The sequence below is a fragment of the Bipolaris maydis genome (assembly GCF_028858645.1).
Source record: "Bipolaris maydis strain C4 unplaced genomic scaffold PSV08scaffold_7, whole genome shotgun sequence".
NCBI lineage: Eukaryota > Fungi > Ascomycota > Dothideomycetes > Pleosporales > Pleosporaceae > Bipolaris > Bipolaris maydis.
In genome coordinates this window covers 1,479,944-1,506,974 of record NW_027093863.1, presented here as the reverse complement: position 1 = coordinate 1,506,974, position 27,031 = coordinate 1,479,944, and the positions used below count along the sequence as shown (strand labels likewise).

Below are 27,031 nucleotides of genomic sequence, written 5' to 3'. Positions count from 1 at the left end.
TAACGTAGCGTGCAAAGGCACAAGAAAGAATTACTAATTCTGGTAATGCGCGAGATGGATGTGTTCCGCAGCTGATTCCGAGGTAGTACTACTACGGTGTGCACGGACATGGAATTTTCTGGAAAGGCAAAGCACAACATCCTCCAACCTCTACAAACATCCCAACAACCTCAATTCCTCCTTCTCCCCGCTACAAACCCGCCGTCCCAGCTTCCCGTGATACCCAATTTCCACTCACCTTCCTTCTCACCTGCCAAAATGGTAAGTCCCGGCCGCCTATACCACCTGCCCGCACCACCACGACAAGAAAGCGGTTTTTTTTTTGTTTGCTAACAATTGTCCTTGCTTTCTCCACAGTCCACCATCAAGTCTATCCGCAGCATTGCGCCCCTCCTCGACCGCATCCTCGTGCAGCGCATCAAGCCCGAAGCCAAGACCGCAACTGGCATCTTCCTCCCGGAGACAGCCGTCAAGGACCTCAACGAAGCAAAAGTCATTGCCGTCGGCCCCGGCGCCTTTGACAAGGACGGAAAGCGCGTCACCCCCAGCGTGCAACCCGGCGACAAGGTCTTGATCCCACAATTCGGCGGCAGCCCCATCAAGGTTGGCGAGGAGGAATTGAGCCTGTTCAGGGACCATGAGTAAGTTTTTTTTTTTCGCTCCTTTGTACGATGTGGCTGTGGCCATATATCAAGGGAAAGATGAGGGAATGCAAAGCTAACTCGTAACTTTTTTTAGACTGCTGGCCAAGATCAACGAGTAAATGGAGGGAGACTCTTGTGTAGCATAGCGAGTGGCTTCGTATGAATCCCACTTGTATAACTTTTTTGTATCAATACCCCCCCTTCTCTCCCAAACCAGATTTAGACCTTCCTCAGCCACCCGCCCCGCTTTCCGGTTTGGATCCCACGAAAAAAAAAAGAAAGAAAAACTCACACATTGTGACTAGCATGATTGCCGCGGCCCGTCTTAGTCATATATGTATAATTGGGCTTGGGCCAAAAAAAAACCATACATTTTTGGTGTCTGGAAAGCTAATTCTTCAATGCATGTATTTAACAAGATGACGGTTCAAAATGGTTGAATGGGAGACACGAAACGAACGAACGAAATGAAATAAGAAATCTCTGCTCTAATTGCAAACCCAAGAAACGTATGTGTTGCGTAAGAAACGAATTGTGAATATTGAGTTCCGTTGGATAGGCAAAAATTGCAATCAAAAAAGTACGTATTCATCATTACTCATGATATGCATTTGGGTGAGGTGAGTCAAATTCGACCTTCACCCAAATGGAAACTATGTCATAGACACACATACACCAATACCTCCCGCCTGGGCTTGTACTACAACTCCTTGGGTATCGATACAAAGACGCCTACCTACCAAGCCGAATTGGCACCACCACCGCCCCATTGCCTCCCACCACCTCCCGACTGACCCTGATCATACGAATTATACGCCCCGCCATGACCATACCCACCATAACCACCCTGAGGCGGCGGCTGGTGGTGGTGGTGAGGAACCGGCGGCTGGCCCTGATATCCCGACTCAGGCCCATAATTCTCATAGCCCTGTTGATAACTCGTCGGCACCGCATAACTCGGCTCCTGGCCCTGACCTCCCGAGTACTGGCCGTGGGACCATCCGTAGCCGCCTGCTGGAGCTACGTTGCTGTACTCGGCGGGGGGCTGATACGCTTCACCTGCGTACGAGGATTGGTAAGGGTGGAAGTTGGCCCATTGGGGAGAAGGTTGGGGCGAGGGAGGGGGACGGTAGGCGGATCCGGTAGGAGAGGTAGGGCCTTCGGCGCCGAATTCACGTGATTGGCCAGTACTACTGCCGCCTAGGCTGCTGAGCAAGCCGCCGAGGGGACCGGGAACCATGCCACCTATAGAGCCGAAGAGGTTGCCGGAGTTGTCAGATGGTTTGCTCGAACTGCCGCTGCTGTGGCCTTGGAAGCTGGCTATGCCTGCTGCGCCGTGGGAGTGGCCATGGGAGTGATCGTGAGAACCGCTGTGGTTGTGACCTGCTTTTACCGATTCCGAGGAGAGAACGTCGTTCAGGTCCTTGCCGTGGTAGTTGTGCGCCCAGTTCTTGACTACCTCGAACATGTTGTTGTGGACCTCACAGTGAGGGTCCCGAAGAGCAGGGTGGTGGAACACGCGGACTACGTCGTTCAAGACTTGATCGACGGGAACGTCTGGGTGGTCCCATGCGTAGATGACGCGGGGAGCGACGTACTGAAGAATCGCTACGGCGACCTGACCGGCAGGCGGGTTGAGAACGTTTGAGAAATGGTCCTTGGACAGCATGCTGTGCGTGGGGTTGGTCGAGGTGGGATCATTCCAGACTTCAAACTGGTGTTTGGCTGCCGAGTCAATGACGGCCGAGGAACCGCTCTTCAGCTGGCCCGATGCCGTCTTAATGATTGGGAGGATGAAAGGTGCAAGCAGCGACAACACGAAGATAGTGACGCGCTCGGTGATGGTCTCGATCAATTTCTCGAGGCCAGGGATCTTGGAGATGATATTGGAGATACTGCGAACAACATTATCCCTAAAGACCAGGATAGGGTAGATCTTGGGAATGATAGTTGCAGGATCTGTGTTCGTTCCTGGGATGTCTGGTCCTGGCGGTCCACCAACAGAGCCGGGCGGGGCATCAAACTGGTCAGGTCCGGCTCTGGAGGAGCTGTAGTCGCCAAATCCGGAGCGGGAATTCTCTGCAGCTTGTGCGTCTGATGAGGCCTGCAGACTCCTTGCCTGGTTGACAAGGTCGCCAGTGCCTGGGACCATGTTTAGAGCATCAATCAAGCCACCACATGGGTCAGATCCTCCAGGGCCCCCAGATCTCTTGCCATTGGAAGAAACTGCGTCCACAAGGGCAGTGTTGACCTCGTCGATCTCAGTCTGGGTGATGTGATCGTTCGCTTCTCCCAGAACAGAGTGGAAGAAATCAACACCACCAAAAGTGCCTGTGACAAGCGGGTAGGTGTGCTTTCCGTTGAGATTGATGGCGGTTTGTACACCAGTATGGGGGAATACGTTAGTGTATCCAAGTTCCCGCAATACCAGCTCCGTGTAGTTTGTGTGGGCGCCGTAATCTTCCAGGCAGTGTAGTCCCTGGCCAAGACAACGAAGTGCTTCTGCCAGGTCCTCGTCTCGTCCTCGCTGGCCTTCTGAACCGTGCGTGTACAAACGACCAAAATGAATGGCTCGTGCAAATGAATATTTTACGTATCCCGAAGATGTCGCCCAGTTACCGCGCTCATTGGCAATGTAATTTTTCATTCCCGTCTCAGGATCAACCTCAAGCTCAATTTCTGATACCGGGCCACGAAGACGGGGGTCATATTTGCGAGCATCCTCGTTATCAGCATAGTCTTTCTGTGACAGTATTAGAATCAATAAGAACCTGTTTGTGTCTTGTAAGGCTTACGGGATTGTCTGTCTCGTTAGCAAGTATCTTCGTGACAAGGCTGGCTTCGCTTACCGATATGTTCTTCGGGTCTGTAGACGCCTAATCTCTCGGCTGTGACCTCAAATTCTCCGGTCGCATAACCGAATGACATGAAAGACAGAACCCAGACCAGAACACGAATAGTTTCTCCCTAATGGCCGTCAACATGCTGTCATGTATTACAACTATGATTTTTGGGCGCACCTGGACTTTGGCCAATGTGCCAACATCAACAGCCTGAAGGAGTTAGCACGTCCATGTACTTTTTTCGTGGCCTTGCCAGCTTACCTGCGAGTAATCGCGTAACCAGTTACCAAAGTACACACGCTGAGCCAAATGTCAGTATCTGCAGTGGATATGGCATGCGGGGTTGCTCCGACCTTGATCATTTGGCTCTTCCACTTATGTCCCTTCAAGCAAGCGACTGTCGCAAGCATATCCTCGATATCACCATGGCGCCAGTTTTTTCCCTCAATTTTGGAAATAGAAGCGATATTGCCAGCGCCAAAGGCATCGACGCTGGTTGGCAGCAGGACCAGGATCGCAAGGGCGACGAGCAGCAAGTATTTGGATGAGACACCCATTTTTGCTGAAATGACAAAGGGAAAAGGTAGGTGTAAGAGGAAGAAGAACGTGTAGATAAGTCGAGTGATGGTTGGAAAGTGCTGACCACTTATGCGCCACGCCGTCACACGGATAAGGCGGTGCTGGATGACGCCACAAGTCACGACGACCCACCTTGTGATTCCAAAAAGAACAAAAAACTGGCGCGCAGGTTGCTCAACACAGTGTGAATGGATATTATACAAACAATCCCAGTTTCGTGTACCCACATCTGGCGAGGCTTTGCTGCCCGACGCACTGTTGGGTTGATTGCGCCACAACTGCCCCACTTACTGTGCAGATGATGCAGTGAAGGGGGGCCGCGAGCATGAGGGGCAGCTTTTCAGCTGAAGTAACCAGCGCTTACGCCCAGCAACAGTGGCCGACAAGTAATCTTCAGCTGAGTGCAGCTTGCTGGTACTCCAATGTTACCTGTTGTTGGCGACGTTGCTGCCTAGCGAATATGTCGGCGGGAATAACTTCTCTTCCATGCGACGCCGACGTGTCGCATCCTGACTTTCTCTTGTACAGCCAGCATGGAGCATAATCGACAAGAAAGTGAAGTGCCTCAATTGGGACATCAATCTTCAGCACCGCCTACCATAGGAGCTGAAGCCGAGTCAGAACGACGGCCCCCTACGCCTAAATCGTTGCGCCAATTATTCCTGGACTACGACAGATTCTATGATGCTGTCGCACGCGGGGATATCGAGACAGTGAAGGCTATGCTAGACACTGGTGTGGATGTTGAACGCCAAAGAGACGATGGAGCCTCACCACTGGTTATTGCCATTTCCAAGCGCCACGCTGACACTGTACAGCTCCTACTGGAAAGGGGCATCGATGTGGACAGTCCAGTCCTTAGCGGACCTCCAATATTCCACGCAGTCAAGGCATCAGAAGATGCGCCTCGCCTCATTCAACTGCTACTTGACCATGGCGCTGATGTACAGGCTACTACAGGGCCTGCCAACATGACCGCCTTGCATTGGGCGGCTGTTAATGGCATGGTTCATGCTGTTGATTTCCTTATCGACAAGGGATTGGATGTTGACGGGAGATGCAAAAGGGGGAAAACTGCTCTTGTTCTTGCCGCAGAAAACGGACACACGACGGTTGTCAAATTACTTCTTGCAAAGGGTGCAGATCTCCATGCACGCAGTGGGAATGGCGGCACTGCGTTGGTGTGGGCTGCGAGCTGTGGACATGTAGAGACTGCGAGACACTTGATAGAAGAGGGCAGCAGACTTGAAGATCGAGATGAAGACAACCTGAGTAGGTCTAGAAACTGTTCTGAAATACTGCTAGACCTTTCTGACATCACTAGCCGCTCTATCGATTGCCAGCAACTCGGGTCATTTGGAGATGGTAGAGTTGTTGATTGAAAAGGGTGCAGACGTCAACGCGCTGAGCACTGAACCGAGAAAGTCTACCCCGGCTGTGTGGGCAGCAATCTTAGGATACGACAAAGTACTCAAGACATTGATACGACACGGAGCAGATCTTTCCGTTACCTTGAATGACGAGGTGACTCTAATCGATGCCACTCTGCAGAGAGGCCGTCTCAACACTGCGAAGATATTGCTCGAGGCGATCGGTGGGCCAGACTACCCAAAGGACAGTGTAGCGCTCCAAATCGCCACAACAAAATCCGTTGCTGGAATGAGACCTCTGATAAAAACTGTCTCACTAATGTTCCCGCATATCAACACCCATGATGCCCAGCTGGAGAAATGGGACTGGATAGAATGGATGCTCAACCAAGGCGGAGAGCTTGTCAAACCAATGGCAACGCTCAACCTGTTGCAGTTTGCACTATATGACGGAGAACTTGGTATAGTAGTTGAGCTGCTCAGACTGGGTGTTGATCCAAATACGACTGTCTTCGACGGGGATACGCCACTCCATGTTGCAGTATACCGTCACCACAAAGACCTTTTACGTATCCTTCTCGATTCCGGTGCTGATCCGGCTCTGCCCTCAAAGAATGCTGAGACCGAAATGCTCACACCGCTACACCAGGCTGTAGGTCAGTTGTCTGAAGATCCGAAAAAGGACACTTCGATCGTCGATATGATGCTTGCGACAGGCAAGTGTAGGCTCATGGAAGGCGAAGAGGTAGGCTCTACTGTATTCGCCTACGTACTGCACAGATTTGAGCGTCGGGAAAATGGATTGGCCAAGGAACTAGCATTTCGAATGCTGGATTCGATATCGGACGTCAACGGGGACCGTTCCGACGACGGTTGTACGCTCATGCATGCTGCGTTCAATGAGCCTGGGCTGATAGACAAGCTTCTGCAGAAAGGTGCTGATATTAATGCCAAGGACAACTACGGTCAGACACCTTTTCTCATGGCTTGTAGATCGGGGCCAGGGCTACTTCAGTTTCTGGTCTCGCGAGGCGCTGATGCATTTGCTGTCAACACTGATGGCTTTTCAGCACTGCATATCGCTGCTGCCAACGGTCGTGTAGCAACACTCGAGTACCTCCTCAACCTTGACTTTGAAGGAAAAGGCAAACTGGACATTGAAGCCAAAACAAACCGAGGAAATACGCCTCTTATGATAGCAGTGGGAGAAAATCACGAAGAAGCAGCACTGTACCTGCTCGACCGCGGCGCAGCACCCACCGGTCACTGTTCAGACCGCATAAAGGTAACAGCACTACACTTAGCAGCCATCGCCAGCATGCACCGCGTTGCAGACCGAATCCTCGCCGCCCCAGACTCAATCAACGAGATCAACGTCCACGACGCCAAAGGCCGGAGCCCCCTGGCAATCGCATGCAATGCGCCCTCCCCTACCATCGTCCCCGCCCTCCTCTCCCACGGCGGTCACATCAACGACCCCAACCCCCTAACCGGCAACACCCCCCTCCAGCTCGCCCTCCAGCGCCCGCACCACATGGGACCCCGCGACAAACGCCACGGCGACCCAGCCCTCATCCTGCTCCGCCACCCAGACATCGACATCACCCCGCGCGACTCGCACCTCCGCCACCCCCTCCACCTCGCCTCCCTCCACCACAACGTCCCCGCCACCGAGCTCCTCCTCCGCGCCAAAAACGCCTCCCCAAACTGCACAGACAAATACGGTAAAACCCCCTTGTCCTACGCGTCCAACCCCCACATCGCCAGCTTGCTACTCGAACACGGCGCCAATGTCAATCATGCCGAGCCAAACGGGTGGACGCCTGTGCACAGGGCGATCGAGAGGTGCTGGGTTAATGCGTTTGGGGTGCTGGTGAGGAATGGAGCGGATTTGGAGGCCAGGACGGGGGACGATGGGCTGAGTGCAAGAGAGAGGATGGAGAGCATGGGGGGATACGACAGGTGGGTTAGGAGGGAGGATGATTTTTTGATCGAGGACGTGAAGATGGAGGAGAGGAGGGCAAGCGAGTTGGAAGATTAGAGGGATATGGTGGTAGTTTGCTATGTATATATGTATGGTTCTTCTTCGTGTTTCAGAATGAAATAGTGATTCGGGTAGAATGTATTATGAAATTGAAATTCTTGACGATTCTCTGACAAAGTATGTGAGTTGCTATGGAATTGTAGAGCCATATCACATGTGATGGTCTGACATCAGGTTACTGGTGCACTCAGGGAAGAAAAAAAGCTGGCCGCATAGCATGTTTCAATAGCAGACAGAGAGAAAGGTGAATGCAAATCATGGCATTGAAACATTACAAGATAGCCCATTATATTTTTTTGTGTCGGCGTTTTCCCACCCAGAGCTCAGATCTCAGGCTGTGTGTGTGCTACTGGGTCGTATTTACCCTCAGCCTCAGGCCTCAACGTAGGCAAAATATCCTCAATACCCCCAATGGCTCATACTCTATTGGGTTCTTGTCTAGTGACCAGACTTAACCTTCTTGGACTCTTGTTGGAGCTCCTTGATCTGTTCCTGGGTGTCCTTGCCGGTCTCGGATCGGTCTGCCTTAATCTGTGAAGTTCGTCAGCCAATGCTCTAGTATTACCGCTTTGGGTGTATTCCAATGCGTGAATTAACTTGTGGGTGAACATACGGCGCTCTCGCTGTCACTAGCAAGTTGCTCCTCCCAGTTTGCCTTGCCCTCCTTTTGGTTCTTCAGTTGCTCCTGCTTCTTCTTCTCAATCTCTTCAGCACGGTTTTCGCTATCTGTAGGAAGGTCGTTAGCTATGTTTCGCCACACTAGTTGCCATTGGAAGGCAGGGTGCTCTGCATTATTGACAATGGACCGACGAAGATGGTTCAGACGTACGGAGGGCAGACTCCTTGCCCGCGGCGCGGACTGTTGACTGCGAGAAAGCTGCGCGCTGGGCAAAGACAAATGGAGTGCGACGGGTCGCAAAGGCACGGATAGCAGACATGGCTAGTTTGGTTGTTGGGAGCGGAGATGGAGGAGTAATGGTAGTTTGTTGAGGGGTTTCTTCGACGATCTAGTTTGACGTGTCAAGATTCAGTTCTTTGGGTGTTCAATGGAGGTTCTGAGTGGAAAGAAGAATGGATGAGTTTTATACCAAAAAGAAAAGAGTACAGGTGAAGGCTGCAAACTTGGAAACTAGTATGTTCAAGAAGAAAGGATGGCTGCTCGAGGAAACATAGGTTCCTCGGTTAGTGGAGAGCTAGCATTCGAGAAGACGTCATAACGTCATAGCTGCCCGGCCGGCAATCACCATTACGACGATTCGTCCAGCGGGCAGTAACCCCAACAGCAGGACGCTTATTAGTCAGGATGTGTTTTTGCTTTTGCGCTTGTGAAAGCACCAACGGAGGTCTGGATGTGAAGCCTCCGTTGGTGCTTCCGTGGCTGCAGATGCTGCACAAGTGATCCCTCACCCCGCTCGTGAATGTGGCACAAGAACCCACGGTCGGCTGAGCTTCCCCCTTGTGCCTGGATGCGTTGAACGTGGCGCATGCGGTCCATCTCCACGGGGTAGCCGCTGCATGGATGAGCTTCTGGCGATGGTGGGGACGCCAATTTGCATGGCTGAGCTGACTGAGGGGCGCAGCAGTCAGTCTCTCTCTCCATAGTAGAGTAGTAAGGCGGGTCTGAGCTACGTCGTGTCCGCCCACCTCAGTGAGCCACGTAGTAGCCATTCACTTGCTCAAGTTCATCACGATGCACCACCAATTGACACTTTTGTTTTTTTTGATGTGTTAACAAGTTGCGTTTCCATTCCTAGGATTCACTGCCCTCGAAAAAACGAGGCGTGTAATGTATGAGGAGAATAGAGCTCCCGAGGAAGAAATGATACTAGAAAGATCGAAGAAGAGATCGAAACCGCCCAGTCGAGGGCGTCGTATAAATCCTCATACAATGGAAAATAAAGAAAAAAAGGAGAAGAGACCAACGAAAACGACCCTGCGCCAATGACTGCGTAGAATCATCCCAGCGTCGTACAGATGTTAATGCACCCAAGAAACCGATGACCCACAACAACGCTTTGACACCGCCGCTTCGCAAGATCGCGCCAACAATGGTATATACCGACACCGCTTGAAAACCCCAGAGACCAACCGTACATAGGAAATCTACCCCTTTGTAGGGCGCCATGATAATGGCAGCCGGGCGACAGCAGTGTCCGACAGCGACGCTATAGAACACCTACGCCTGTAACCAAAAGGTTTTCAAAGTTTTTGAAAGGTATAAGAATAACCGAGAAATGCGACCCAGAAATAGAAAGAACACCAAAGATGTGCAGACCGCCGTGAATGCGTGAGCGCTTGAAAGCAAGAGACCACTACTCTCTATCCGGAAATCATGTTTGTTTACTATAATTGCAACGCCGTGGCCGGTTCAGTGGTAAGCCCAAGATGTCGAAAAAGATATCGTTGTTTATACAGGGAGAATCGATCATGTCAAGTGGATGAGGCTCCGGGGATATCGAGAAGAGAGCGTGAGTTAAGGATCCAGGTAGCCACTAGCCCGGCAACAGACGAGGAGCTGCAATGCTGACCGAACAGATGAGTTGGTCTCGTGCCAGCAAGACTCTACTCTACCAGCGTCGCGACATGAACTGTTGCTGCATCTGTCGGTTGGGAGAGACGCTTGGTGGGGGGCTGGCAACAGTGCGTGTGGAGGGGTCGACAATGGGGATGGCATTGCGAGTGCGCTGGGCTAGTGGCTGGTGTAGCTTGGTTTGCGAGTTGTTTTGCTGGAAGGCGACGGGAGTGTAGGGGTTCGGGGCCGAGGACAGGACAAACGAAGGCGTGGGCTGCAGCTGGTGCTGCAGAGGAGACTGCTCAGGCGATCCGCTTGAGAGCGAAGAGCGATCTGAGCCCGACGAGTGGATGGACTGCAGCTGTTCATCGAGTGTCAGCGCCTTGTTGGGGCGGATTCGACGACAGGGGATGGGTGGCAAATGTCGTGAGGTAAGCGACTTACATCATCCTCGGTGAGCAGGTGGAAGGGGCAGAACATCTCGTCGTCCTCAATGTCAAACGACCTTGCGGCCTCGAAGTCGCGCTTGTATGCGATGAGGGTGGGGGGCTCGACGTTGAATTCCTTGGGGGTGCGGACTTGGCGGAACTGCTTGTTGTGCTGCTGGGCCGAGATGCGGGGGGCCCGTCGTGAGCGGCCGCTGTGGTGGTTGTGCGAGTGGGCGTTGAGGTGCTGGGGGTGGTGCTGCTGCGCACCGTAGTTGAAGAACTGCGACATGATGGCGATGATGACGGAGGTGATGGGTGCAGTCGGTCTGTTGTTGGGTGAGGGGCTGTAATGTGCGGTCCAGGGAGCTCGACCACAACAAAGTGAGACAAAGGAGGCTTGGCTCGGGTAATGGGGGTCTGCGAGGGTGGGCTGGGTAGGCAGGTGAGAAAGTCGGTCGAGTGTGTGAGTGAGAGAGAGGGAGAGCAGGAGTGGGCAGTATTAACTATGGGGGGGTGCGCTGCGAGGCTGAGAAGATGTGTGTGTGTGTGTGTGAGAGACAAGTGGAGGTGCGAGGGAGCAAGTGCGAGGAGGCAAGAAGAGCGAAAGGGCTGGTGAAGAACGGGCTGGGTCAGACGAGATGGACGGGGGGCCGTGCGGCAAGCTTTTGTGGGCCCGCGCCGTTGATTGGGCGCGACATTTGCCACCACGCGCCCCCTGTGCCTGAAGCGGCCTAGGCTGACATGGCCAGCGAGCGCTATGGGCCGGGCGACCGCTCTGGGGCTGGCGGCGCGGGCATGGTCGTGGCCACGGTCATGGCCATGGCATGCCATGGCCGTGGTGGTGAGGTGAAGCGCCGCCCGGGGCCCAGGACACGGCGCTGCCTGCCTCCCTGTGTGCTGGGGGCGGGCAGCCAGCGAGTGGCCAGCGGGCAGCCAGCAGGCCAGCCTCCACCGTTGCAGCATCGCCCATCTGCCATGATCCCAGCAGCCAGCATCGCGATCGCCTCGAGAGCCGCCGGCTCCAGGTTGCACCATCAGCACGCCCACCGCGCAGGAGAGCAAGCCCCAAGCGGCGCATTATCAAACAAGACTTATGCGACACACTGCGCTAGGACGCCAACGAGGCTGAGCAAGTGACCAGCGCCGCCCGCGCCCTGACCGCTGTTTTCCTCTTCGAGAGCGTCGACTTGCACATCGTCGCCAGGGGAATGCATGTCGGCAGCAGCTAGCAGCCTAGCACGCTGCCAGCCCGACGATGCGCTGGTCGGCAAAAGCATCCCGCAGCCCTTCTCCGTCGTCGACTCCAGGGCGCGTGCACCGCTAACGCACTGGCATGGCGGTTGAGGGGCGCGCTCCAGGGATCCGTGGCCAAGGCACAGTCCCTGCGGGCGCACATCGCTTCGGCGTGCACAGCTGTGTCGTCCAGGTAAGTATGGGTGGGTGTGCTGTGCGAGTCGAGAATGCCAGCGCTGTTTGGTTGTGGGCAGCGCCAACACTGGCACCCCCAGCCGCTCACAGCCATCAAACCCACGCCGTTGCACCCTCGCCCGCCCGAGATTCGAGACACTTACATACTCGGGACGGGGGGCCCGGGCTTGTTCGGAACACTGGCAGGGCGAGAGTGACGTTGGACTCGCAGGCTGCCTGCCCGCGCCCAATCACACCCAGCAAAAAGCGAGACCAAAATAGCGCTCACTGGTTCTGTCCGGCCCGGGCGCGAAGCCTGCCTGTCCAGCGATCGGCGCTCCTCGCGCGCACTCGTCGTTTTCGCGCATTCCGTCACTCGCTCCATCTTCGCATGAGCACTCTCGCCACAACGCTCTCACCACTGCGCCGCTGCAAAAGGATCACCGCAGCGGCGCCTGGGCTGCCCCCCCTCTGCTTTGCGCAAAACATGCCTGTGACAGGCCAAGCCACGCGCATGAACGCTGCCCTACACTCTCGAAACACGCTCATTTGCTGACCTGCCCGCCCTGCTCGACAGGTGCAACTCGACGCGGCCTGGATCAATATGCCTGCGAAAGCCGCCAGCAGCCCGAACCCTGTTCCATGCGCCTGCTTAGCTAACAATATATCGCTACTTACTTTAGGTGCTGACCACCTCGTTCGTTGAATGCAAGCACTCATCACACGGCCTGCGCCTGGCCAAGCACGGGGCAGTAGTTGTGCGAAAGGGCCCCTTTTGCTGCCGTCTGGTGGCGCATGCACACGCTTTTCTCGTCGAGAGACGAATCAGCCAGGCTCGGCCGTTGACGCCATGCTGTATACACAAAGCCACCAGAAACTATCCCGTCTATCAAAATGTTCCATGTTGCGTGTCGCGCGACTCGTGCACACTGTGTTACTCTCCATGCCATGGCCTGCGGAACATCAAACCTCCCCCCACCATCTATCTATCCATCCATCCATCCACTCGCCATGTTTCCGTTCAAGGCATAATCCGCACCTGTCCCAAACACTCGACTTCTAGAACCCGACCGAGCACACCCGTAAATCCCTGCTTTACTTGTCCAGCCCTCTAGCCTTGACAAACTTGGCAATCTGATCTTTGCACGTCTTGTCCGTATACGACTCCCACACTTCATACAGCGAAATCAGCTCTTGCGTGCATTCGACAACAGCTTCAATGTCCACATTGCTCTCAGCAAGCCAGTCCACCAACTTTTGTATCCGCGCCTGCATTCCTTGCCCGCCTCGGGCGTTGCCCAGTGTTTGAAGTGCGTTGTTCATCCCCACTGCATTAACCTGCGAGCCGATCGGTTTCAACACGACTGCTAGGAACATTGCCGTAATGGCAATCACGTGCGGTGCATGCAGGAGAGGCAGGTCGGTGAGATAGTGGTCGTTAATGATTGACCATGCAAGCGCATTCTCTTCCTGTGTCAGTTGGAATTGAGTTTGCAGTTCCGCGAGGCTGCGGTACGGGTGGTGGAGGATCAGCTGCGAGTTCATCTCTGATATCAGCGAGAACTCGCACTCGCCAATTTTAGATATATCGTTGAACGAAGTATCTGGAACACTGTCAGAAAATGTTTTGGTATGCGTTTGGTCATCATGTTACCCCAGCAGTGCCGCGCTTCTGCCAGCACCATCCTGATGTGCTGTGGACATTCCTCCATCTTGCAGGCCAGGTACAAGGCTGTTGCCAGCACAAGCGCCGGGTTCGTCCGCCGTATCTCAACTTTGGTGTAGAAACGCCGTACATAGACCTGTGCAGTAGCCAAGGCCTGCTGCCGGACACCTAGAGGCCTCGCCATCTTCGACAGTTCTGTAACACATCAGCTGTGGTTACAGACGTGCCGCACAAAGACTTACGGTGAGAGAAGTAGATGCTCAGATGTCTCCGGTCCGGAAGGGGATACAGGTTAACGAGATTTCTCTCTGCGTCTTCCATTCGCTTTCGCTCTAGCGCTAGGTCTTGCTTCGTAAACGTCCAGAACTTCCGCTGGGTAGACTCCCAGTAGCTGGATGACATGTTGGATATCTGCTCTGCCAAGTCTTTGCTCGTTATTCAACAATCATATACGAGTTTGGTGGGAGTCACAGTGTACGCCTTGCTCTTTGATTTGTTTAGTATGTGTTACAGGAGGTTGTGAGGAACCGTCCTCCCGGCTGGTGTTTTGTCAAGCCGAAAGTTAGTACGACGTTACAAAGCAGCAAGAGACCAGAATAACAGCACCGGGCAAGCACAGCCGAGTTTTGACTTTTACGCGACTCGTCTAACAATACATGAGATAAGAGCAGTTTGCACGTTAGGGATGGAACGGGACAGAAGCGGTAGTTGTGTATGGATGCAGACCCAATCATGTGTGAGCCAAAGCCGGGGGTTGTCGTGGCTTCCCTCGGCGTCGCGATCTGTCAGACTAACCTCTTTTAGCGAGCCTCTCCAAGCTTTGAGACTGACCTCATACCCCACGTTCGAGTCCTACAAGCTTGTATCTTACCCGCCAGTCATTCTACCTGCAATCTGCCTCGTCCCGGTGTCGAGAGCCGCCCTCCCTCGCGCGTCGCGACCTCAGCCATGATAGACCGAAGATAGCAGGACGACAATGGACACACAAAGCGCAAGCGTTGCCGACGCCAGGGTGGACAAACTATGGTCGACGCTCGACACGCGCAAGCAGGGCCACCTCGACCTTGCCGGTCTCAAAAAGGGCCTGCGAAAGCTGGATCACCGTAAGGGCCGACCTGTCGCACTTTTGTCCCTTCGCTAAGAGGATACTGTAGCCTTAAAAAATGCGGACCAGCTCTTGGATGAGGTGATGAAGGCTGTCGATACGGACGGAAACGGAAGGATCTCATACAACGGTCAGTTGTCTTGACATGAAGCTGCGCAATGCCCGAGCCCCGCTGATCCGCTGATTTACAGAGTTTCGCACATTTGTGCACGAGACCGAAAAAGAACTCCGCCACTTATTCCAAACTATCGACTACAACCATGACGGAAAGTTGTCAAAGGAGGAGCTGCGCTCTGCATTGCGGACTGCTGGTCTCACGGTTCCTAATCGCAGCCTTGACACCTTCTTCTCTGAAGTAGACACAAATAATGACGGGGTCATCAGTTTCGAGGAATGGCGGTACGTAACTGACTTCGCCGCTTCCGGAAGCCTGGCATTTGCACAAGCATGCTGACCGGCTCAAAAGGGACTTTCTTCTTTTCATACCCGTCAGTGAGCCGTCTTTGGGCGCCGTCATGTCCTATTTTTCCGCCACGATGAAAGTCAATCCAGAGGGTGATGTCCTCATAAGCGATGACACAATCCAAGGCTTAGGTACTGCACAGCGTTTTCTTCGTTTTCTATTTGGTTCCCTTTTCCTTGTAGCGCATACACCGCCCTACAAACCCCTTCCACCAGAACATCACGCGCCGCTCGATGTGGAATCACCTTCGAGTCCGGCGCTTGCCTTCCCAGACACCCTCCCGCCACGATCTAATGACGAGAAGACCAAGTCTTCTGTCCAAGAGATACAGGCAGGCATCATAGAGAGCTTAGGAACCATGCTGATTGCTTGTGTTCCCAATCCAGGCTATTTCGTGGCGGGAGGCATCGCAGGCATTGTTTCTCGTACCTCTACTGCTCCCCTCGATCGTTTAAAAGTCTACCTCATAGCGCAGACCAGTGTGGCAGAAGAAGCCGTTGTCGCAGCGAAACATGGCAACATTGTGAAGGCTGCCATGAACGCTTGGAGACCACTTGCGACCGCCACCAAGGAGCTATGGCAGGCTGGCGGCATGCGTAGTCTGTACGCTGGTAGGTGTTCCAGACGGCCTTCAACTGGCTTGGACTGACGATGCATGCCAGGCAATGGCTTGAACGTGGTCAAGGTGATGCCAGAATCAGCTATCAAATTCGGTTCATACGAGGTATATATATATACTTGGACGTAAACACGACGCACTCCTAACTTGCCCAGGCTGCGAAACGCATCTTTGCTAAGATTGAAGGACATAATGATCCTGCGACTATACACTCGTGGTCAAAGTTTGTCGCTGGAGGTCTTGCTGGTAGGTGCCACGACGTCGTGTTGAAGTTGCAGAAGCTAAACAGTTGTAGGAATGGTCTCACAATTCGCCGTCTATCCCATTGATACATTGAAATTGTGGGTAAACCTCAGTTGTTGGGTGCTGTAATAAGCTAACTGTCTCTAGCCGTATGCAATGCGAGACTGTCTCTGGCGGTCTACATGGCAACCGCCTGATCTGGGCCACAGCAAAGAAGATGTGGACCTCTGGCGGCATTGCCGCATATTACCGCGGGCTACCCATGGGCATTTTTGGCATCTTTCCGTATGCGGCACTTGACTTGGGCACATTTGAGTACCTCAAACGCTACGTGGCCCGGCGCAACGCTAAGAGGCTTGGGTGCCATGAGCAAGACGCTGAACCCGGCGGCTTCATGACGGCAGCTATTGGTGGATTCTCTGGCGCGTTTGGAGCCAGTGCCGTTTATCCGCTCAACCTCCTCCGAACACGACTACAGAGCCAAGGCACTGTGCTGCATCCCAGGACGTATACTGGTATCATGGATGTGACGAGGCAGACGATTGCTGGTGAGGGTGTGAGGGGACTGTTCAAGGGCCTCACACCGAACCTGCTCAAGGTTGTTCCTGCTGTTTCAATCACGTACGTTGTATATGACAAGTCGAAAAAGACCATTGGCCTACCATGAGCGGCTGTAGGGAATGGAGGCCTCGAAGTACCCGACGCCGTGAAGTGATGGGTTATTAAAGATCAAGGCTTGACCACATGAATAGGTGAATGGCCACGTAGCCGTACCCTAGAGGCACGCCCAGCAGAAGTCATGTGTGGTGTGTGTTAGTCTAATACACATTTGGAACCCTGGGATCCTACAAGCAGCAAGAGAGGAGGAGAAGGAAAGAGGCAGTCTGTTTTTCATTTGCACATATCAAGACAATGATACCCCGTCCCTTAGCTTGCAAACATGGTATGAGTTGCGGCATCATCAATCACTATTCTTTTCAAATTTCAAAGGGTACAAAGAGTTTTTGGGTATGCTGGTTGCATAAGCCTCTGAAGAGGAATAGGGTAACATGTAGTAAATAAAAAAAACGAAGAAAAAAACGAGTCGGTATTGCTTGTGCATAAGTGGATGTGTTGTTACTACAAGACAATAAAGTGTCTATAGAAAAATACAGTTGTAAAAAATAAATGACTACGAGTAAATGCCTCCACTTGTCCCTCCCAAAAAAAAACGCCATTACCATGCCATTGGCAGACAGAATATCTCTCTCTCTCTCTCTCAGAGGAGAAAGGAACCAGAAAAAAAAAAGAAAGGCGACTATCTCTCTCCCTCTACTTTGTAATGATGATCAGCAAGACAAGAATAATAATGAGCACGACAATCACGGTCATACTCCAATTCTCCTTCGCTTTCCTCGAAAAGCGATCAAGACGACCACGGGCACGATTGAACTGCGCCTGATGCCTATCTACGCCTTCCTCGACATCGTCGAGCAGCATGACGTGGTCGTCTAGCTCCTGGCCAATCTGCATACTAAGCTCGCGCTGGCGGCCGATGCTAGCACCGAGGCGGTCGAGCTGGTCATCCTGGTCGCGCAGGACTTGGCTGTGGTACTCGTGGATCTGCTGGTTGTCGAGGTGGGACTGGTCGGGCGCGGCGTCTGGATCTGACGAGGGGTCGTCGCGGTAAGGGAAGAGGGCGGCGCGGTTGGCGGCATCGTCGTCTTCTGCGTCGGTGAAGCGGACGGATTTGGAGGATCTGCTGCCGGTCGAAGTACTCTTCTTTTGGGCAGCGCTAAAGTCCGAGGCGAGAGATGGATCGTTGGGGGTTGTGAGCGTGGCCGACGAGGATGACGAGGCGCTGGCGGAGTGGTCGAACTGCGCACTGAGTTCGGCTAGCTGGGTGCGTAGGCGGGGCAGTTGCGATGTTATGGATCTGGAGGCGTTAGATGTGTTGGCAAATGGAGGCGCATATGGTATGGATCCAGCCAAAGGGGTATGGGTGGGTGGGTTGCTTACTCGTCTGATGTGTCCTCGACTTGCGACTCGAGGGACTCAATGCCGGACCGCAATTGCTCGAGGGAGCGCGAGATCTGGCCATCCTGGCTGTTGGAGGGGAGGTTGAGGGAGAGGGCGCGTTGGCGCTCGAGCAGAGAGAGTTTGATGTGGTCGGCCAGAAGGAACAGCTGGGGGGGATTGGTAGCCATGTCTGCTGCGGTGGCGGGTGTTGATGATGATGATAGTAGTGGTTGGTTGGATGGCTGGTGGTTGCCGGGTGCACAGGATGCGGCGCTACCGGAACCAGCAAAGGGCGTCAATGCTGGAGGGTGATATAATAATACCACGACCTGAGGCACCCGCGCCAGAGAGCGGAATCAATGCACGGGATGATGGTTGGGCGGGTGGAGACAAGGCTGGTGCTCTGGTCTGCTCTAGGAGCGGACCGCTGACGACAAGGCCGCTCCACCTGCACGTGGCCGGGGGGCTGGAGAGGCCCGATTGGCGGGGGACCAGCACCCAGGTTACCATGTACAACCCATTGCCCGCATGCTTCCTCTAGTTTCAGGACCATGTGCATTCCTGACCGCCATCCATGATATTTGCTTCTGGTGCTGCCCTGCTTGGGAGATAATAAAACCTCGCGCCAGGCCTCATACTTGCTCCAACCCCCACCGCCTCTCCTCCTCTCCAGCCAGTCCTCGCCGCCGCCCCAGCCATGCCTTCGCCCGGTCCCATCCCATTTCCAGCAGACCGGCGGTCGTCGCGCTCGTCCAGCGCCGCCAACGAGCACGATGATAGAATGACGGTCGGTGGCCCTCCTGGCAGTCCTTCGCCTTTGGCTCTTCGTGTGTCAAACTCACCCTCATCCAAGCGCCGACAGAGCCGCATCGTCAAGGTCCCGCCCGAATTCCAGAACCTCGAATACCTCACCGACCCCGACAGCAACCTCGTCTGCCTCATCTGCCACACGCCCTTTGACAAGCCCGTCCAGCTCTCGTGCGAACATTACTTCTGCCGCGAATGCCTCGACCATGCATGGGCGCCCCAGCAACACACCCGCCGAACCTGTCCTACATGTCGCCATGCTGTCGAGACGGACCAGGATATACGCCCGGTGCCCAAGATTGTCGAGACTATGCTTGATGAGCTGGTGGTCAAATGTCCAAACTCAAAGGCTGGCTGCAACTGGCAGGCCCAACGCGTCAACGTGCGCGACCACGTCATGTTGTATTGCGAATACACTCCCGTCATGTGCTCAGCAGTAGACTGTCGCTTGCCAACAACCCAGAAAGACTTTCACAAGGGCTGTCTGCACTACACGGTGAGCTGCGAGGACTGTCATACTTCGCTCATGAAGAGGGATCTCGAGGTAAGTCTGGTCGATAACTATGCGTATGCGGCAGCTACTTACTATTGTCGCACAGGAGCACCAGCGAACTTCCTGCGCAAATCGCATCACATCCTGCACATTGTGCTCGGCTGAAGTGCTTCGTCTAGACCTTAAGCCTCACATCAACAACGACTGCCCCAAACATGTCATCTCCTGCCAGGGAACAATTGTGGGATGCAAGTTCCACGCCGAGCGTGCCCAGGTTATCGCACATGAAGCCGCTTGTCCAATGGCAACAATGGCGCCTCACTTCCGCGAGCAGCAAGCCAGGATCGAGAGAAATGAAGCGCGTATGGAGCCTCTCACGAGGAAGGTTGGCATCCTCGAAGACGGCCTCACCAATATCACAAACTACCTGTACCCTGCCAATGGAAACGACACTTCTTTCCCAGTCACGGACCCCTTGAATGCCAACGACACTGACCCTCAAGCACCGACACCCGACTTCCGACTGCCACCAGCCTCGTTTCCCCCAGTTCCACCTACAACTGATGGCAACGCTGCCCAACCACCATTCGACTCCCAAATTCATCATCTACTCACATTACACGACTCCCTCCGCGAGGAAGTATCTCGCATCGCCAACGCCCTCACCGACCTCGACGGGCGCACAAACATGATGATCATCAACGAGAGCCAGCGCACCAAAGACGAGATGCTGCACGTCAACGCTGCGATCAGCAACATGCGCATGCATCTGCAGTGGGTGGTTAGCGCGACGCTCCAACAACGCTCTAATGCCGCTGGCAACTCCAGAACCCCAGGTACCACAGCCGCAACGGCAAGCGGCAGCAACCCAACACGCGCCACTGGCACTAGGCCCGGCCCTAGTGTCATGTCTCAAGGCCCTTTTCGACGCCTCAGCGATACAAACAGGCAGGATACTAAGTTGTAGTCGTCTGACATGGGGGTTGTTTTCTTTTGTTCTTCGTCTTGTTTCTGGTTGGAGAGCGGTCTACGCTATGGCATGATTTAACGAAAAGTGAGATTCCAGGCGTTTATGTTAAGAGGGGAACACACGAGTAGCAGTGTACTCTTCCCCGTAGGGTTTTGGGCGATTTTTTTTCTTTCTAGGAGTGTTAAGGGACAGGCTTATGATGTGACATGTAGATATACCCCCCCCCCCCCCCCCCCCCCCTTTTTTTTTTCCTCTCCCTTCGTCCTATCTAGGTCTACAGCGGAGACGGATATTTTATGAACAGTGGAAGAGAAAAAAAGCACTGTTAGCCATGAATGAAAGAATAATTAAAATATCATACAACATGTAACATCTATTCATCTGCGACCGTCTAAAGCCCGGTTGTCCTGTTCTTTCTGAAGACGTGTCATCTCTGTTCATTTCATACACTCACATCTACATCAAATCCTCTTCGCTAACCTCATCCCCTCGCCGACTAGCAAGATACACCCTCCCCGTCTCATACGCCCCTAGATACAATCCTGCACCCACAAACGTCCACACAGCCCTCAACGCACCACCTCTCCACAAACCCCTAACTCCCTTCTCCGCTACAATCTCTTTCCCAATCCCCCAACTACTCTTCTTCCCGCCTTCACCCCCCTGTATCAAATCCCTCGCAGCACTCTTAATCCCCTCCTTCGCCCCCTTTCCTTCCCCACCCTTCGCCTCCCCGGACCCCTCACCCGCCGAAAGCATAATCCGCGTCTTGACGACATCAATCGGCGTCGTAATGACCGCCGCCACAGCTCCGGCCGTGCCCGCACTAAACGCAGTAATACACCCGCTTTCCACAATCGTACCACGCGTTAGGCCGCGCTCATCGCGGTACTGCTTAATCGCTTCCTTCAAGCGCTCCAGCAGCGGGAACTGCATCGCTGTAAAAGGCAAGTTTCGCCCTGCGAGCGCCGTGTAGCCGCGCCAGAGGGCGAGGGGGTTGGACCGGAATTTTGAGAGGGTTTGGAGAGTTGCGTTTGCTTGGGGGGAAGATGATGATGATGTTGTTGATAATGAGACCATTTGGGCATTTTGCTTTATTACTTCTGCAGGGGTGAGGATGGCGCACGAGACGAGTTCGGCGAGGGAGGAGGCTGAGGCATGGATTAAGGGTGTGGGGAGGACGCCGCCTGGTGAAGAAGAGGTGGTATTTAGACGGGTGAAGAGGGATTTTGTGCGTTCGTAGGTTGTGAAGAATGCTCCTGCTATTTGGTAGAGTTAGATTTAACTGGGGTGTTTTGATGGTTGGAGATTTAAAAGATTCCGAGGAATTTACGGCTTGGGAGGATTATAGAGATAATGCAGCTAGTACAAATGGAATGCGTGTTTCTTACATGAAGGTAATGTGGCTATTATCACGCTTCCAATTCCTTGATACACGCCGCGAAACAAAGCCGGGTTAGGCTTCCCCGTCTGCGGATTCGTATACACTCTTGCATAGTTGGGCGATTGGATGCGTGTTTTCAGCGTGTCGAGCGGGTACACAAGGAGATCCACTGTAAAGGCTGCAATTGCGCCTGCCTAGAGTTTTTGTTTTTGTTAGCTTCTCACCCGTTGCTGTGTACTTTTTCTGCCAATTTAATATCCATCGTTCAACAATCCCTTGTTACATATCGCATATCTACTGCCGGTCTAGATATACATAGAATGGCGCGCATACCAGAAATCCATCACAGCTGTGTCGTCAATCACTTACAATTAAGATGTCCGAATTGGAATTGCCCGACATTTGCAACGATCCAAAGCTTGTTTCTCCCCGTCCCTCAACATATGATGGTACTATTGGTACAGAGCAGGACGTTGCGTGTAATTTTTTAGGAGTTGATCTACAGGGTTCTGGATAAGCATGTACTACGTCATCGGTGATGATCTAGGTGCGCACATAATCATAGTACATCACAAAGACATTTTTTTTTAGTAACAATGCATGTAGCGATGGTACCCAAAAGTTCCTTTCTTTCTCAAGTTTCTCTACTGAGCAACGCATTAGAAGTGTGGATGGTACTATTCCTATGCAGAACAACCTTCCTTACAGATTCTATTCCTACTTGTCATTCCATTACTGCTTTGGAAATTATCTGTCATCAACTGCAAATTATTTTTAAAAAAAACGAATGTAGGCAACAAGTCATTGCAGCAAGGTCTCGATTCCGAGATCAGAATCATGTGCAGGCTTGCGAGCAGTGATATCCAAAATCTCTGTGATCAGATAAAAATAACGCTTTATCGCTGTAACACAACCCGCGCCACGCTGCCCTACAGGCTGATGAACCTGCAAAAAAGAACCTGGGGTATCTGACTGAAGCCAGACGAATGCTGATGAGAGTGGGACTCGAACCCACGCCACTTTCGTGACCAGGAATATGATGTTAAGAAGACCTTAACCTGGCGCCATAACCAACTCGGCCATCTCACCGTAAGGGATTTGATGGAAGATCTCACATGTACAATTTAAATAATGTTGGCGTTAATCCTGGACATCAAAAGGCATAGGCTAATGCATTCTTGGCCGTGGCCATTGCCGCGTTCGCCAAGCTCAATACACTTCCTTCAACCCTATCGTTCTCGATATCGCGCGGGGTTTCGTAAACATGGTTGCATATTCATTAGAAGAGTTGACACAGAGTGAACACGGGATAGATATTAAGTTATCATGAATCCAGTATTTCAAGGTCTTCAGAAAATACGATTGGGAGGCTCTGTTGACTTGTAGACTGGTAAACTACTTTGGCCTTCTTTCACGTTCCCTCAAAATCTTGAAATATGACGGCTGCAAGCTCTTGCGGCGCCTACCCGCACATGAGAGCGAACATCATCCATTCATGGGTGCCGAGGTGGCTACTGGCCACTTCCTGCAGCCATAACTGTAATAGCACGTTCCCAAATGTACCAGGAGCTCTGAGGTAGTACAAATGTAAGTAAAAACATGGGATGTGCAACCCCACCAATTTGATTGACCCTTGCTATCACTGTGTTCATTGTCCTATCTAAGCACGGACCGGGCAGCCACAACTGGGCCGGACTGGTGCTGCGCCTCGCGTGGATCATCAAGCTCAACATCAGACACCACAGCCACCTTACCCTGCATCTAGCCAGCTAGCATGAGCTTCGTGAAGCACACATCCCCGCAGTGAGGTGGGCGCGCGCAAATGCAGCCATCGCTTGCGGTAAAGCGCCATGACGTATTGGCCTATCTCGTCGCCCTCCGTCTTCGCGGCTACTAAACGTACGGACCTGGGGCGCCCGCATGTCTCCAACGATGGCTTAGAGCGCAAGCAATCAGGCGACCAACACGCTGAACCAGACAGTGGTGCAGAGTCTCACCCAAAGGAAAGGAATGTTACGAACAACACAAGCGGAGTAGAAGAGAAGGAAGATGGGGAGCTATCACGACAAGCTGCTCCGAGTCTACCGGTAAAGGATGACATCCACGGAGCCATTGTTGCTATCAGAGTGACTAGGAGTGGTCACTTGTTTGCAACCCTCACAAAAACAACCCTCACAGTCTGGCAGACAAAGGTACCATGTGCTCGCCTCTTTGGTCGGCCTTCACTGATACACCCTACAGCCTACCGTTGTTTTGGCTTCTGTGTTACGCTCCGAACAATCCGTCAAAACATACGGCCCCAACATTGATGTGCTCGTTCGCCCCGATTCCCAGATATTTGTCGTACAAACCACGCTCGGCTTTTTGATTACGTATTCCCTTGCGACAGATCGTTCCTCACGTGTCTACAAAACCCAGTTCACAGACACGCATGGAGGACACGCGAGAAGAAGCAGTGCAATCACTGGCTTCAAGATACAACGGCAGCATGAGGCCAATGCGGGGCCGGGGGAGGGCAATGGCTTGAGAGAGCTCAGCCTGCGTTTCCGCATGGTCATACGGGTCGATGCCGGGATAATACGAGCCCTGGCTCTAGACGAGGAACTGATTGTCGCAACGGAAAAGCCTGCTGCTATACAATGCATTCGGTGGGCGCCAGACAGCACTGGAAATCAAACAAGCACCGAGCTATTATCCAAAATGACGTGGATTGGAAAAAAGACGACACTACGTGATTTAGTTCATGATCGACCTATGAACATATCCTGCTGGATTACGAATGATGGTCAGGCATTTGCTGTTCAAAAAGTCGCCAAAAAGGACAGTGAAGATCCAAGTCTTTTCCGCGGGCATGGCTTCCACATGCCCGAGGTAGATGCGGACAAAGGGATCAAGGCTGCGATCAATGCGCGGTTCTCTCTACTTGCGGTTGGCAGTGCCAGTGGTCAGATATATGTGTATACTGCAAAGGACTACACAGGCAATATTCCTCTTTCGCACAAGTTACGTCCGAATGTCACGTCGCCTGGGCAGTTGACTATCTTGACGTACTCGCCAGATGGGTACTGTCTGTTCGCTGGTTACGAAAATGGCTGGGCAATGTGGAGTGTATACGGTAAGCCCGGTGCTACCAGCTTTACCGCAGACAGGACGCTCTCCGAGACAAACAAAGAAGGGTGGCTTCTCGGCATCAAGGAAGCCTTTTGGATCGGTGGGGGCGCTGAGCTCTTGATGTTGGCTAACAACGATAATCGTCTATATACCATGGAAATGGCTCGAAGTGCGGTCACTGGTTGCTTCTCATCCGCCAATATATCACGGTCCTTGATGCAGACCAGCACCGGCTTCATGATCTATCGTGGATACGACCTTCCAGACCTCACGACTATATCGGCTGATGTCTCTTTGTGGCATCATGTACAGGTTCCTTCGGCCTATCTAGTCGACCAGTGGCCAATCAGAAGTGCAGTCATCTCAAACGATGGGCGATACGTCGCAATCGCAGGCAAAAGAGGACTTGCACATTACAGTGTGAATAGCGGACGTTGGAAAATGTTTGACGATCCGTTTGGCGAGAACGAGTTCACTGTTCGAGGAGGAATGTGCTGGTTTCAGCATGTTCTGATTGCAGCGGTTGAATGCCATGAATCTCACGAGGTACGATAAATGCGGGACGGTATTTAGCGGCCCATACTGACTTGGTCGTACCTAGATTCGAGTGTATTCTCGTGAGGCAGCTCTGGAAAAAAGCCGCATCATGCATGTACAGAAGCTCCCTGCACCAATAGTTCTGATTGCGCCCTCAGGAGAGGATTCGCTTCTGGTCTACACATACGAGAACGTCTTGTACCACTACGTTATCAGTGTCGCAGATGCCAGTGTCAAACTAGTTCAAGTTGGTCAAATTGCACTGCATGGCATTATCCGTGCACCTCCGCGAGTGCGAGCACTCAGCTGGATTTTGCCTGAAGACCAAATGCGTAAGTTCTACCAGAGCATGGTTCTACAGAAACTAATGTGGCTTAGACAGCGGAGACCCGTCCCAAGACGTGTCGGTTGCCACAATATTGTTCCTCGTGGACGGTAAACTTGTGCTACTGCAGCCAACTACAACAGAAGTCGGCGGGCTCAAGTATGAAATGCGCATCATTGCGCAGAACGTAGAGACGTATGCGCTCATGCGCGACCACCCTGCGTTTGCACTAGACAAGCAAGCTGACTCTTTGCCGCCAAGCCCTTCGGTAGGGCTCACAATGGACGGCATGCATGGCCATGATTTGCGCGATTCACTGTGGTTCTTTGATGGCCAAGATATGCGGGTGTGGATTGATATGCAAGACGTCCTGGCTTCTGCGTCTCCTGAGATTGGCAGAGAGTTGCCTACACCTGTGCACATTCCGGTCGACTTCTACCCACTATCTGCATTGATCAACAAAGCCATAGTATTTGGTGTTGAGTCTGAGTTGATCCAGCGCAGAGACACAAACTTTGCCTTCTTGCGCTTCGGAACGAGGGTAAGCTGTTCCGTCTCTCTCTATGGATGCCTTGCTGACATGTGTGGTAGACCCACTTATTCCTTCCCGCACTGCTGCGCTCCCATCTGGCTCAGTTCAATCACCCTGCGGCTCTACATCTCAGCCATCATTACCAGCATCTGCTTTACTTTCCTCATGCTTTGGAAATCTTACTGCACGAAGTGTTGGACGAAGAGGTTGACACCCAGCCGCCACTTGAACAAGCCCTCTTGCCGAGCGTACTATCGTTTTTAAGTTCGTTCCCGCAGTACCTTGATATTGTGGTGCAATGCACGCGCAAAACCGAAGTGCGCTCCTGGCGAACTCTGTTCTCGAATCTGCCACCGCCGGAAGAGCTGTTTGAAGAATCGCTCCAAAAAGGTAATCTCAAGACCGCGGGTGGCTACTTGCTTGTTCTTCATACGTTTGAAGAGCTGCGGTCGACGGGCGACCAGGTGGTGCGCTTACTGCAACGTGCCAAAGATGAAGGTGATTGGGAGCTGTGCAAAGAACTAGCGCGGTTTCTGATGGCTTTGGATGAATCTGGTGCGACGCTCCGTAGCACGCTGGAGCTTGTGGAGCTGAAGAGCCCGTCAGCAGAGTCTGGGTTGGGGCAGCCCCATTTCACCTTTGATTCTACTCGTCTCAATGTGCCGTTGAGAGGGCGGGGCAATGGGCATCGTGCGTTGGGAGGATTAGGCGGATTAGGCGACGATTTTGGGGCGAACAGTGTGAGCATCACGTCGGAAGAGAGCGATGGTGTTAGCCCTGGAGACGTTGGTGCGAGTCCTGGGAAGGGAAACGGACAGCAAGCTCGCAGTGACTATTTTGGTCTTGGACTGAGCAACTGACGCCAGTAGCAACAATCCCAAGAGGCTTGGTAGACAAGTCTATTAATACAACCATGTACCATGTCCTTGTGTTGTATCACGCGTCTAGCAG

General features: G+C 53.0%; 13 protein-coding genes and 1 non-coding gene across 14 annotated transcripts; 5 read left to right on the top strand and 9 right to left on the bottom strand.

The window, feature by feature from the left end:
- The first annotated feature begins 135 nt into the window (after positions 1-135).
- On the top strand, positions 136-1,234 carry PSV08DRAFT_300814 (chaperonin 10-like protein). Its single transcript, XM_014226907.1, has 3 exons — positions 136-261; positions 358-641; positions 739-1,234. The coding sequence occupies exons 1-3, from the start codon at positions 259-261 to the stop codon at positions 761-763; spliced, it is 312 nt and encodes a 103-aa protein (XP_014082382.1). The 5' UTR covers positions 136-258; the 3' UTR covers positions 764-1,234.
- On the bottom strand, positions 1,211-4,101 carry PSV08DRAFT_223908 (heterokaryon incompatibility protein Het-C-domain-containing protein). Its single transcript, XM_014226908.1, has 5 exons — positions 3,841-4,101; positions 3,749-3,787; positions 3,494-3,611; positions 3,440-3,447; positions 1,211-3,387 (listed from the first exon to the last, which is right to left on the bottom strand). The coding sequence occupies exons 1-5, from the start codon at positions 4,042-4,044 to the stop codon at positions 1,381-1,383; spliced, it is 2,376 nt and encodes a 791-aa protein (XP_014082383.1). The 5' UTR covers positions 4,045-4,101; the 3' UTR covers positions 1,211-1,380.
- Positions 4,102-4,590: 489 nt separating this feature from the next.
- PSV08DRAFT_223904 (ankyrin repeat-containing domain protein) lies at positions 4,591-7,593 on the top strand. The gene is made up of 3 exons (XM_066092183.1): positions 4,591-5,338; positions 5,391-5,660; positions 5,979-7,593. The coding sequence occupies exons 1-3, from the start codon at positions 4,600-4,602 to the stop codon at positions 7,475-7,477; spliced, it is 2,508 nt and encodes an 835-aa protein (XP_065949151.1). The 5' UTR covers positions 4,591-4,599; the 3' UTR covers positions 7,478-7,593.
- A 135-nt stretch (positions 7,594-7,728) lies between these two features.
- On the bottom strand, positions 7,729-8,578 carry PSV08DRAFT_300783 (uncharacterized protein). The gene is made up of 3 exons (XM_014226911.2): positions 8,310-8,578; positions 8,094-8,206; positions 7,729-8,011 (listed from the first exon to the last, which is right to left on the bottom strand). The coding sequence occupies exons 1-3, from the start codon at positions 8,416-8,418 to the stop codon at positions 7,919-7,921; spliced, it is 315 nt and encodes a 104-aa protein (XP_014082386.1). The 5' UTR covers positions 8,419-8,578; the 3' UTR covers positions 7,729-7,918.
- Positions 8,579-9,206: 628 nt separating this feature from the next.
- On the bottom strand, positions 9,207-9,605 carry PSV08DRAFT_300773 (uncharacterized protein; the record flags this gene model as incomplete). The annotated part of the gene is made up of 2 exons (XM_066092627.1): positions 9,207-9,360; positions 9,404-9,605. The coding sequence occupies 2 exons, from the start codon at positions 9,603-9,605 to the stop codon at positions 9,209-9,211; spliced, it is 354 nt and encodes a 117-aa protein (XP_065949150.1).
- A 151-nt stretch (positions 9,606-9,756) lies between these two features.
- On the bottom strand, positions 9,757-10,625 carry PSV08DRAFT_300758 (uncharacterized protein). Its single transcript, XM_014226912.2, has 2 exons — positions 10,437-10,625; positions 9,757-10,353 (listed from the first exon to the last, which is right to left on the bottom strand). The coding sequence occupies exons 1-2, from the start codon at positions 10,470-10,472 to the stop codon at positions 10,048-10,050; spliced, it is 342 nt and encodes a 113-aa protein (XP_014082387.2). The 5' UTR covers positions 10,473-10,625; the 3' UTR covers positions 9,757-10,047.
- Positions 10,626-11,161: 536 nt separating this feature from the next.
- Positions 11,162-12,212, bottom strand: PSV08DRAFT_402119 (uncharacterized protein; the record flags this gene model as incomplete). Its single annotated transcript, XM_066093637.1, has 3 exons — positions 11,162-11,390; positions 11,525-11,833; positions 11,992-12,212. Coding segments are annotated over 3 exons (759 nt in total), but the record flags the coding sequence as incomplete, so codon positions are not given.
- A 446-nt stretch (positions 12,213-12,658) lies between these two features.
- PSV08DRAFT_300748 (cyclin-like protein) lies at positions 12,659-13,837 on the bottom strand. Its single transcript, XM_014226913.2, has 3 exons — positions 13,736-13,837; positions 13,482-13,688; positions 12,659-13,431 (listed from the first exon to the last, which is right to left on the bottom strand). The coding sequence occupies exons 1-3, from the start codon at positions 13,812-13,814 to the stop codon at positions 12,923-12,925; spliced, it is 795 nt and encodes a 264-aa protein (XP_014082388.2). The 5' UTR covers positions 13,815-13,837; the 3' UTR covers positions 12,659-12,922.
- Positions 13,838-14,331: 494 nt separating this feature from the next.
- On the top strand, positions 14,332-16,972 carry PSV08DRAFT_43619 (mitochondrial carrier domain-containing protein). Its single transcript, XM_014226914.2, has 8 exons — positions 14,332-14,596; positions 14,648-14,728; positions 14,790-14,997; positions 15,065-15,672; positions 15,724-15,785; positions 15,836-15,926; positions 15,976-16,021; positions 16,071-16,972. Exons 1-8 carry the CDS (start codon positions 14,470-14,472, stop codon positions 16,588-16,590), a joined length of 1,743 nt encoding a protein of 580 aa, XP_014082389.1. The 5' UTR covers positions 14,332-14,469; the 3' UTR covers positions 16,591-16,972.
- A 106-nt stretch (positions 16,973-17,078) lies between these two features.
- PSV08DRAFT_300726 (uncharacterized protein) lies at positions 17,079-18,326 on the bottom strand. Its single transcript, XM_014226915.2, has 2 exons — positions 17,922-18,326; positions 17,079-17,838 (listed from the first exon to the last, which is right to left on the bottom strand). Exons 1-2 carry the CDS (start codon positions 18,107-18,109, stop codon positions 17,235-17,237), a joined length of 792 nt encoding a protein of 263 aa, XP_014082390.1. The 5' UTR covers positions 18,110-18,326; the 3' UTR covers positions 17,079-17,234.
- Positions 18,327-18,440: 114 nt separating this feature from the next.
- On the top strand, positions 18,441-20,188 carry PSV08DRAFT_402115 (uncharacterized protein; the record flags this gene model as incomplete). Its single annotated transcript, XM_066093636.1, has 3 exons — positions 18,441-18,708; positions 18,784-19,272; positions 19,328-20,188. Exons 1-3 carry the CDS (start codon positions 18,619-18,621, stop codon positions 20,186-20,188), a joined length of 1,440 nt encoding a protein of 479 aa, XP_065949148.1. The 5' UTR covers positions 18,441-18,618.
- Positions 20,189-20,615: 427 nt separating this feature from the next.
- Positions 20,616-22,044, bottom strand: PSV08DRAFT_390970 (mitochondrial carrier domain-containing protein). The gene is made up of 3 exons (XM_014226917.2): positions 21,945-22,044; positions 21,583-21,769; positions 20,616-21,453 (listed from the first exon to the last, which is right to left on the bottom strand). Exons 1-3 carry the CDS (start codon positions 21,975-21,977, stop codon positions 20,648-20,650), a joined length of 1,026 nt encoding a protein of 341 aa, XP_014082392.1. The 5' UTR covers positions 21,978-22,044; the 3' UTR covers positions 20,616-20,647.
- A 521-nt stretch (positions 22,045-22,565) lies between these two features.
- PSV08DRAFT_t38 lies at positions 22,566-22,664 on the bottom strand. Its single transcript has one exon. It is a non-coding gene; the product is annotated as a tRNA-Leu (tRNA).
- Positions 22,665-23,425: 761 nt separating this feature from the next.
- PSV08DRAFT_223894 (RIC1-domain-containing protein) lies at positions 23,426-27,005 on the top strand (the record flags this gene model as incomplete). The annotated part of the gene is made up of 5 exons (XM_014226918.2): positions 23,426-23,767; positions 23,817-25,232; positions 25,288-25,555; positions 25,602-26,089; positions 26,140-27,005. The coding sequence occupies 5 exons, from the start codon at positions 23,426-23,428 to the stop codon at positions 26,938-26,940; spliced, it is 3,315 nt and encodes a 1,104-aa protein (XP_014082393.1). The 3' UTR covers positions 26,941-27,005.
- Between the last annotated feature and the right edge of the window lie 26 nt (positions 27,006-27,031).

Coding starts and splice junctions, on each gene's coding strand:
- PSV08DRAFT_223908 (XM_014226908.1), bottom strand. CDS start 4,044: ATGGGTGTCTCATCCAAATACTTGCTGCTCGTCGCCCTTGCGATCCTG. Junction 3,788..3,840: donor GGAAGAGCCAAATGATCAAG/GTCGGAGCAACC, acceptor CATTTGGCTCAG/CGTGTGTACTTTGGTAACTG. Junction 3,612..3,748: donor GGTTACGCGATTACTCGCAG/GTAAGCTGGCAA, acceptor GACGGCCATTAG/GGAGAAACTATTCGTGTTCT.
- PSV08DRAFT_300726 (XM_014226915.2), bottom strand. CDS start 18,109: ATGGCTACCAATCCCCCCCAGCTGTTCCTTCTGGCCGACCACATCAAA. Junction 17,839..17,921: donor GTCGAGGACACATCAGACGA/GTAAGCAACCCA, acceptor TAACGCCTCCAG/ATCCATAACATCGCAACTGC.
- PSV08DRAFT_223904 (XM_066092183.1), top strand. CDS start 4,600: ATGGAGCATAATCGACAAGAAAGTGAAGTGCCTCAATTGGGACATCAA. Junction 5,339..5,390: donor TCGAGATGAAGACAACCTGA/GTAGGTCTAGAA, acceptor TGACATCACTAG/CCGCTCTATCGATTGCCAGC. Junction 5,661..5,978: donor GATATTGCTCGAGGCGATCG/GTGGGCCAGACT, acceptor TCCATGTTGCAG/TATACCGTCACCACAAAGAC.
- PSV08DRAFT_300758 (XM_014226912.2), bottom strand. CDS start 10,472: ATGTTCTGCCCCTTCCACCTGCTCACCGAGGATGAT. Junction 10,354..10,436: donor ACCTGCTCACCGAGGATGAT/GTAAGTCGCTTA, acceptor CTCGATGAACAG/CTGCAGTCCATCCACTCGTC.
- PSV08DRAFT_300783 (XM_014226911.2), bottom strand. CDS start 8,418: ATGTCTGCTATCCGTGCCTTTGCGACCCGTCGCACTCCATTTGTCTTT. Junction 8,207..8,309: donor GGGCAAGGAGTCTGCCCTCC/GTACGTCTGAAC, acceptor ACCTTCCTACAG/ATAGCGAAAACCGTGCTGAA. Junction 8,012..8,093: donor CTAGTGACAGCGAGAGCGCC/GTATGTTCACCC, acceptor CGAACTTCACAG/ATTAAGGCAGACCGATCCGA.
- PSV08DRAFT_300748 (XM_014226913.2), bottom strand. CDS start 13,814: ATGGAAGACGCAGAGAGAAATCTCGTTAACCTGTATCCCCTTCCGGAC. Junction 13,689..13,735: donor GAGCATCTACTTCTCTCACC/GTAAGTCTTTGT, acceptor GATGTGTTACAG/AACTGTCGAAGATGGCGAGG. Junction 13,432..13,481: donor AGAAGCGCGGCACTGCTGGG/GTAACATGATGA, acceptor ACAGTGTTCCAG/ATACTTCGTTCAACGATATA.
- PSV08DRAFT_300814 (XM_014226907.1), top strand. Junction 642..738: donor AGCCTGTTCAGGGACCATGA/GTAAGTTTTTTT, acceptor AACTTTTTTTAG/ACTGCTGGCCAAGATCAACG.
- PSV08DRAFT_390970 (XM_014226917.2), bottom strand. CDS start 21,977: ATGTCGGGCAATTCCAATTCGGACATCTTAATT. Junction 21,770..21,944: donor CCAATTCGGACATCTTAATT/GTAAGTGATTGA, acceptor CAAAAACTCTAG/GCAGGCGCAATTGCAGCCTT. Junction 21,454..21,582: donor AATAGCCACATTACCTTCAT/GTAAGAAACACG, acceptor TCTACCAAATAG/CAGGAGCATTCTTCACAACC.
- PSV08DRAFT_43619 (XM_014226914.2), top strand. CDS start 14,470: ATGGACACACAAAGCGCAAGCGTTGCCGACGCCAGGGTGGACAAACTA. Junction 14,597..14,647: donor CCTGCGAAAGCTGGATCACC/GTAAGGGCCGAC, acceptor AGGATACTGTAG/CCTTAAAAAATGCGGACCAG. Junction 15,927..15,975: donor TGTCGCTGGAGGTCTTGCTG/GTAGGTGCCACG, acceptor AAACAGTTGTAG/GAATGGTCTCACAATTCGCC.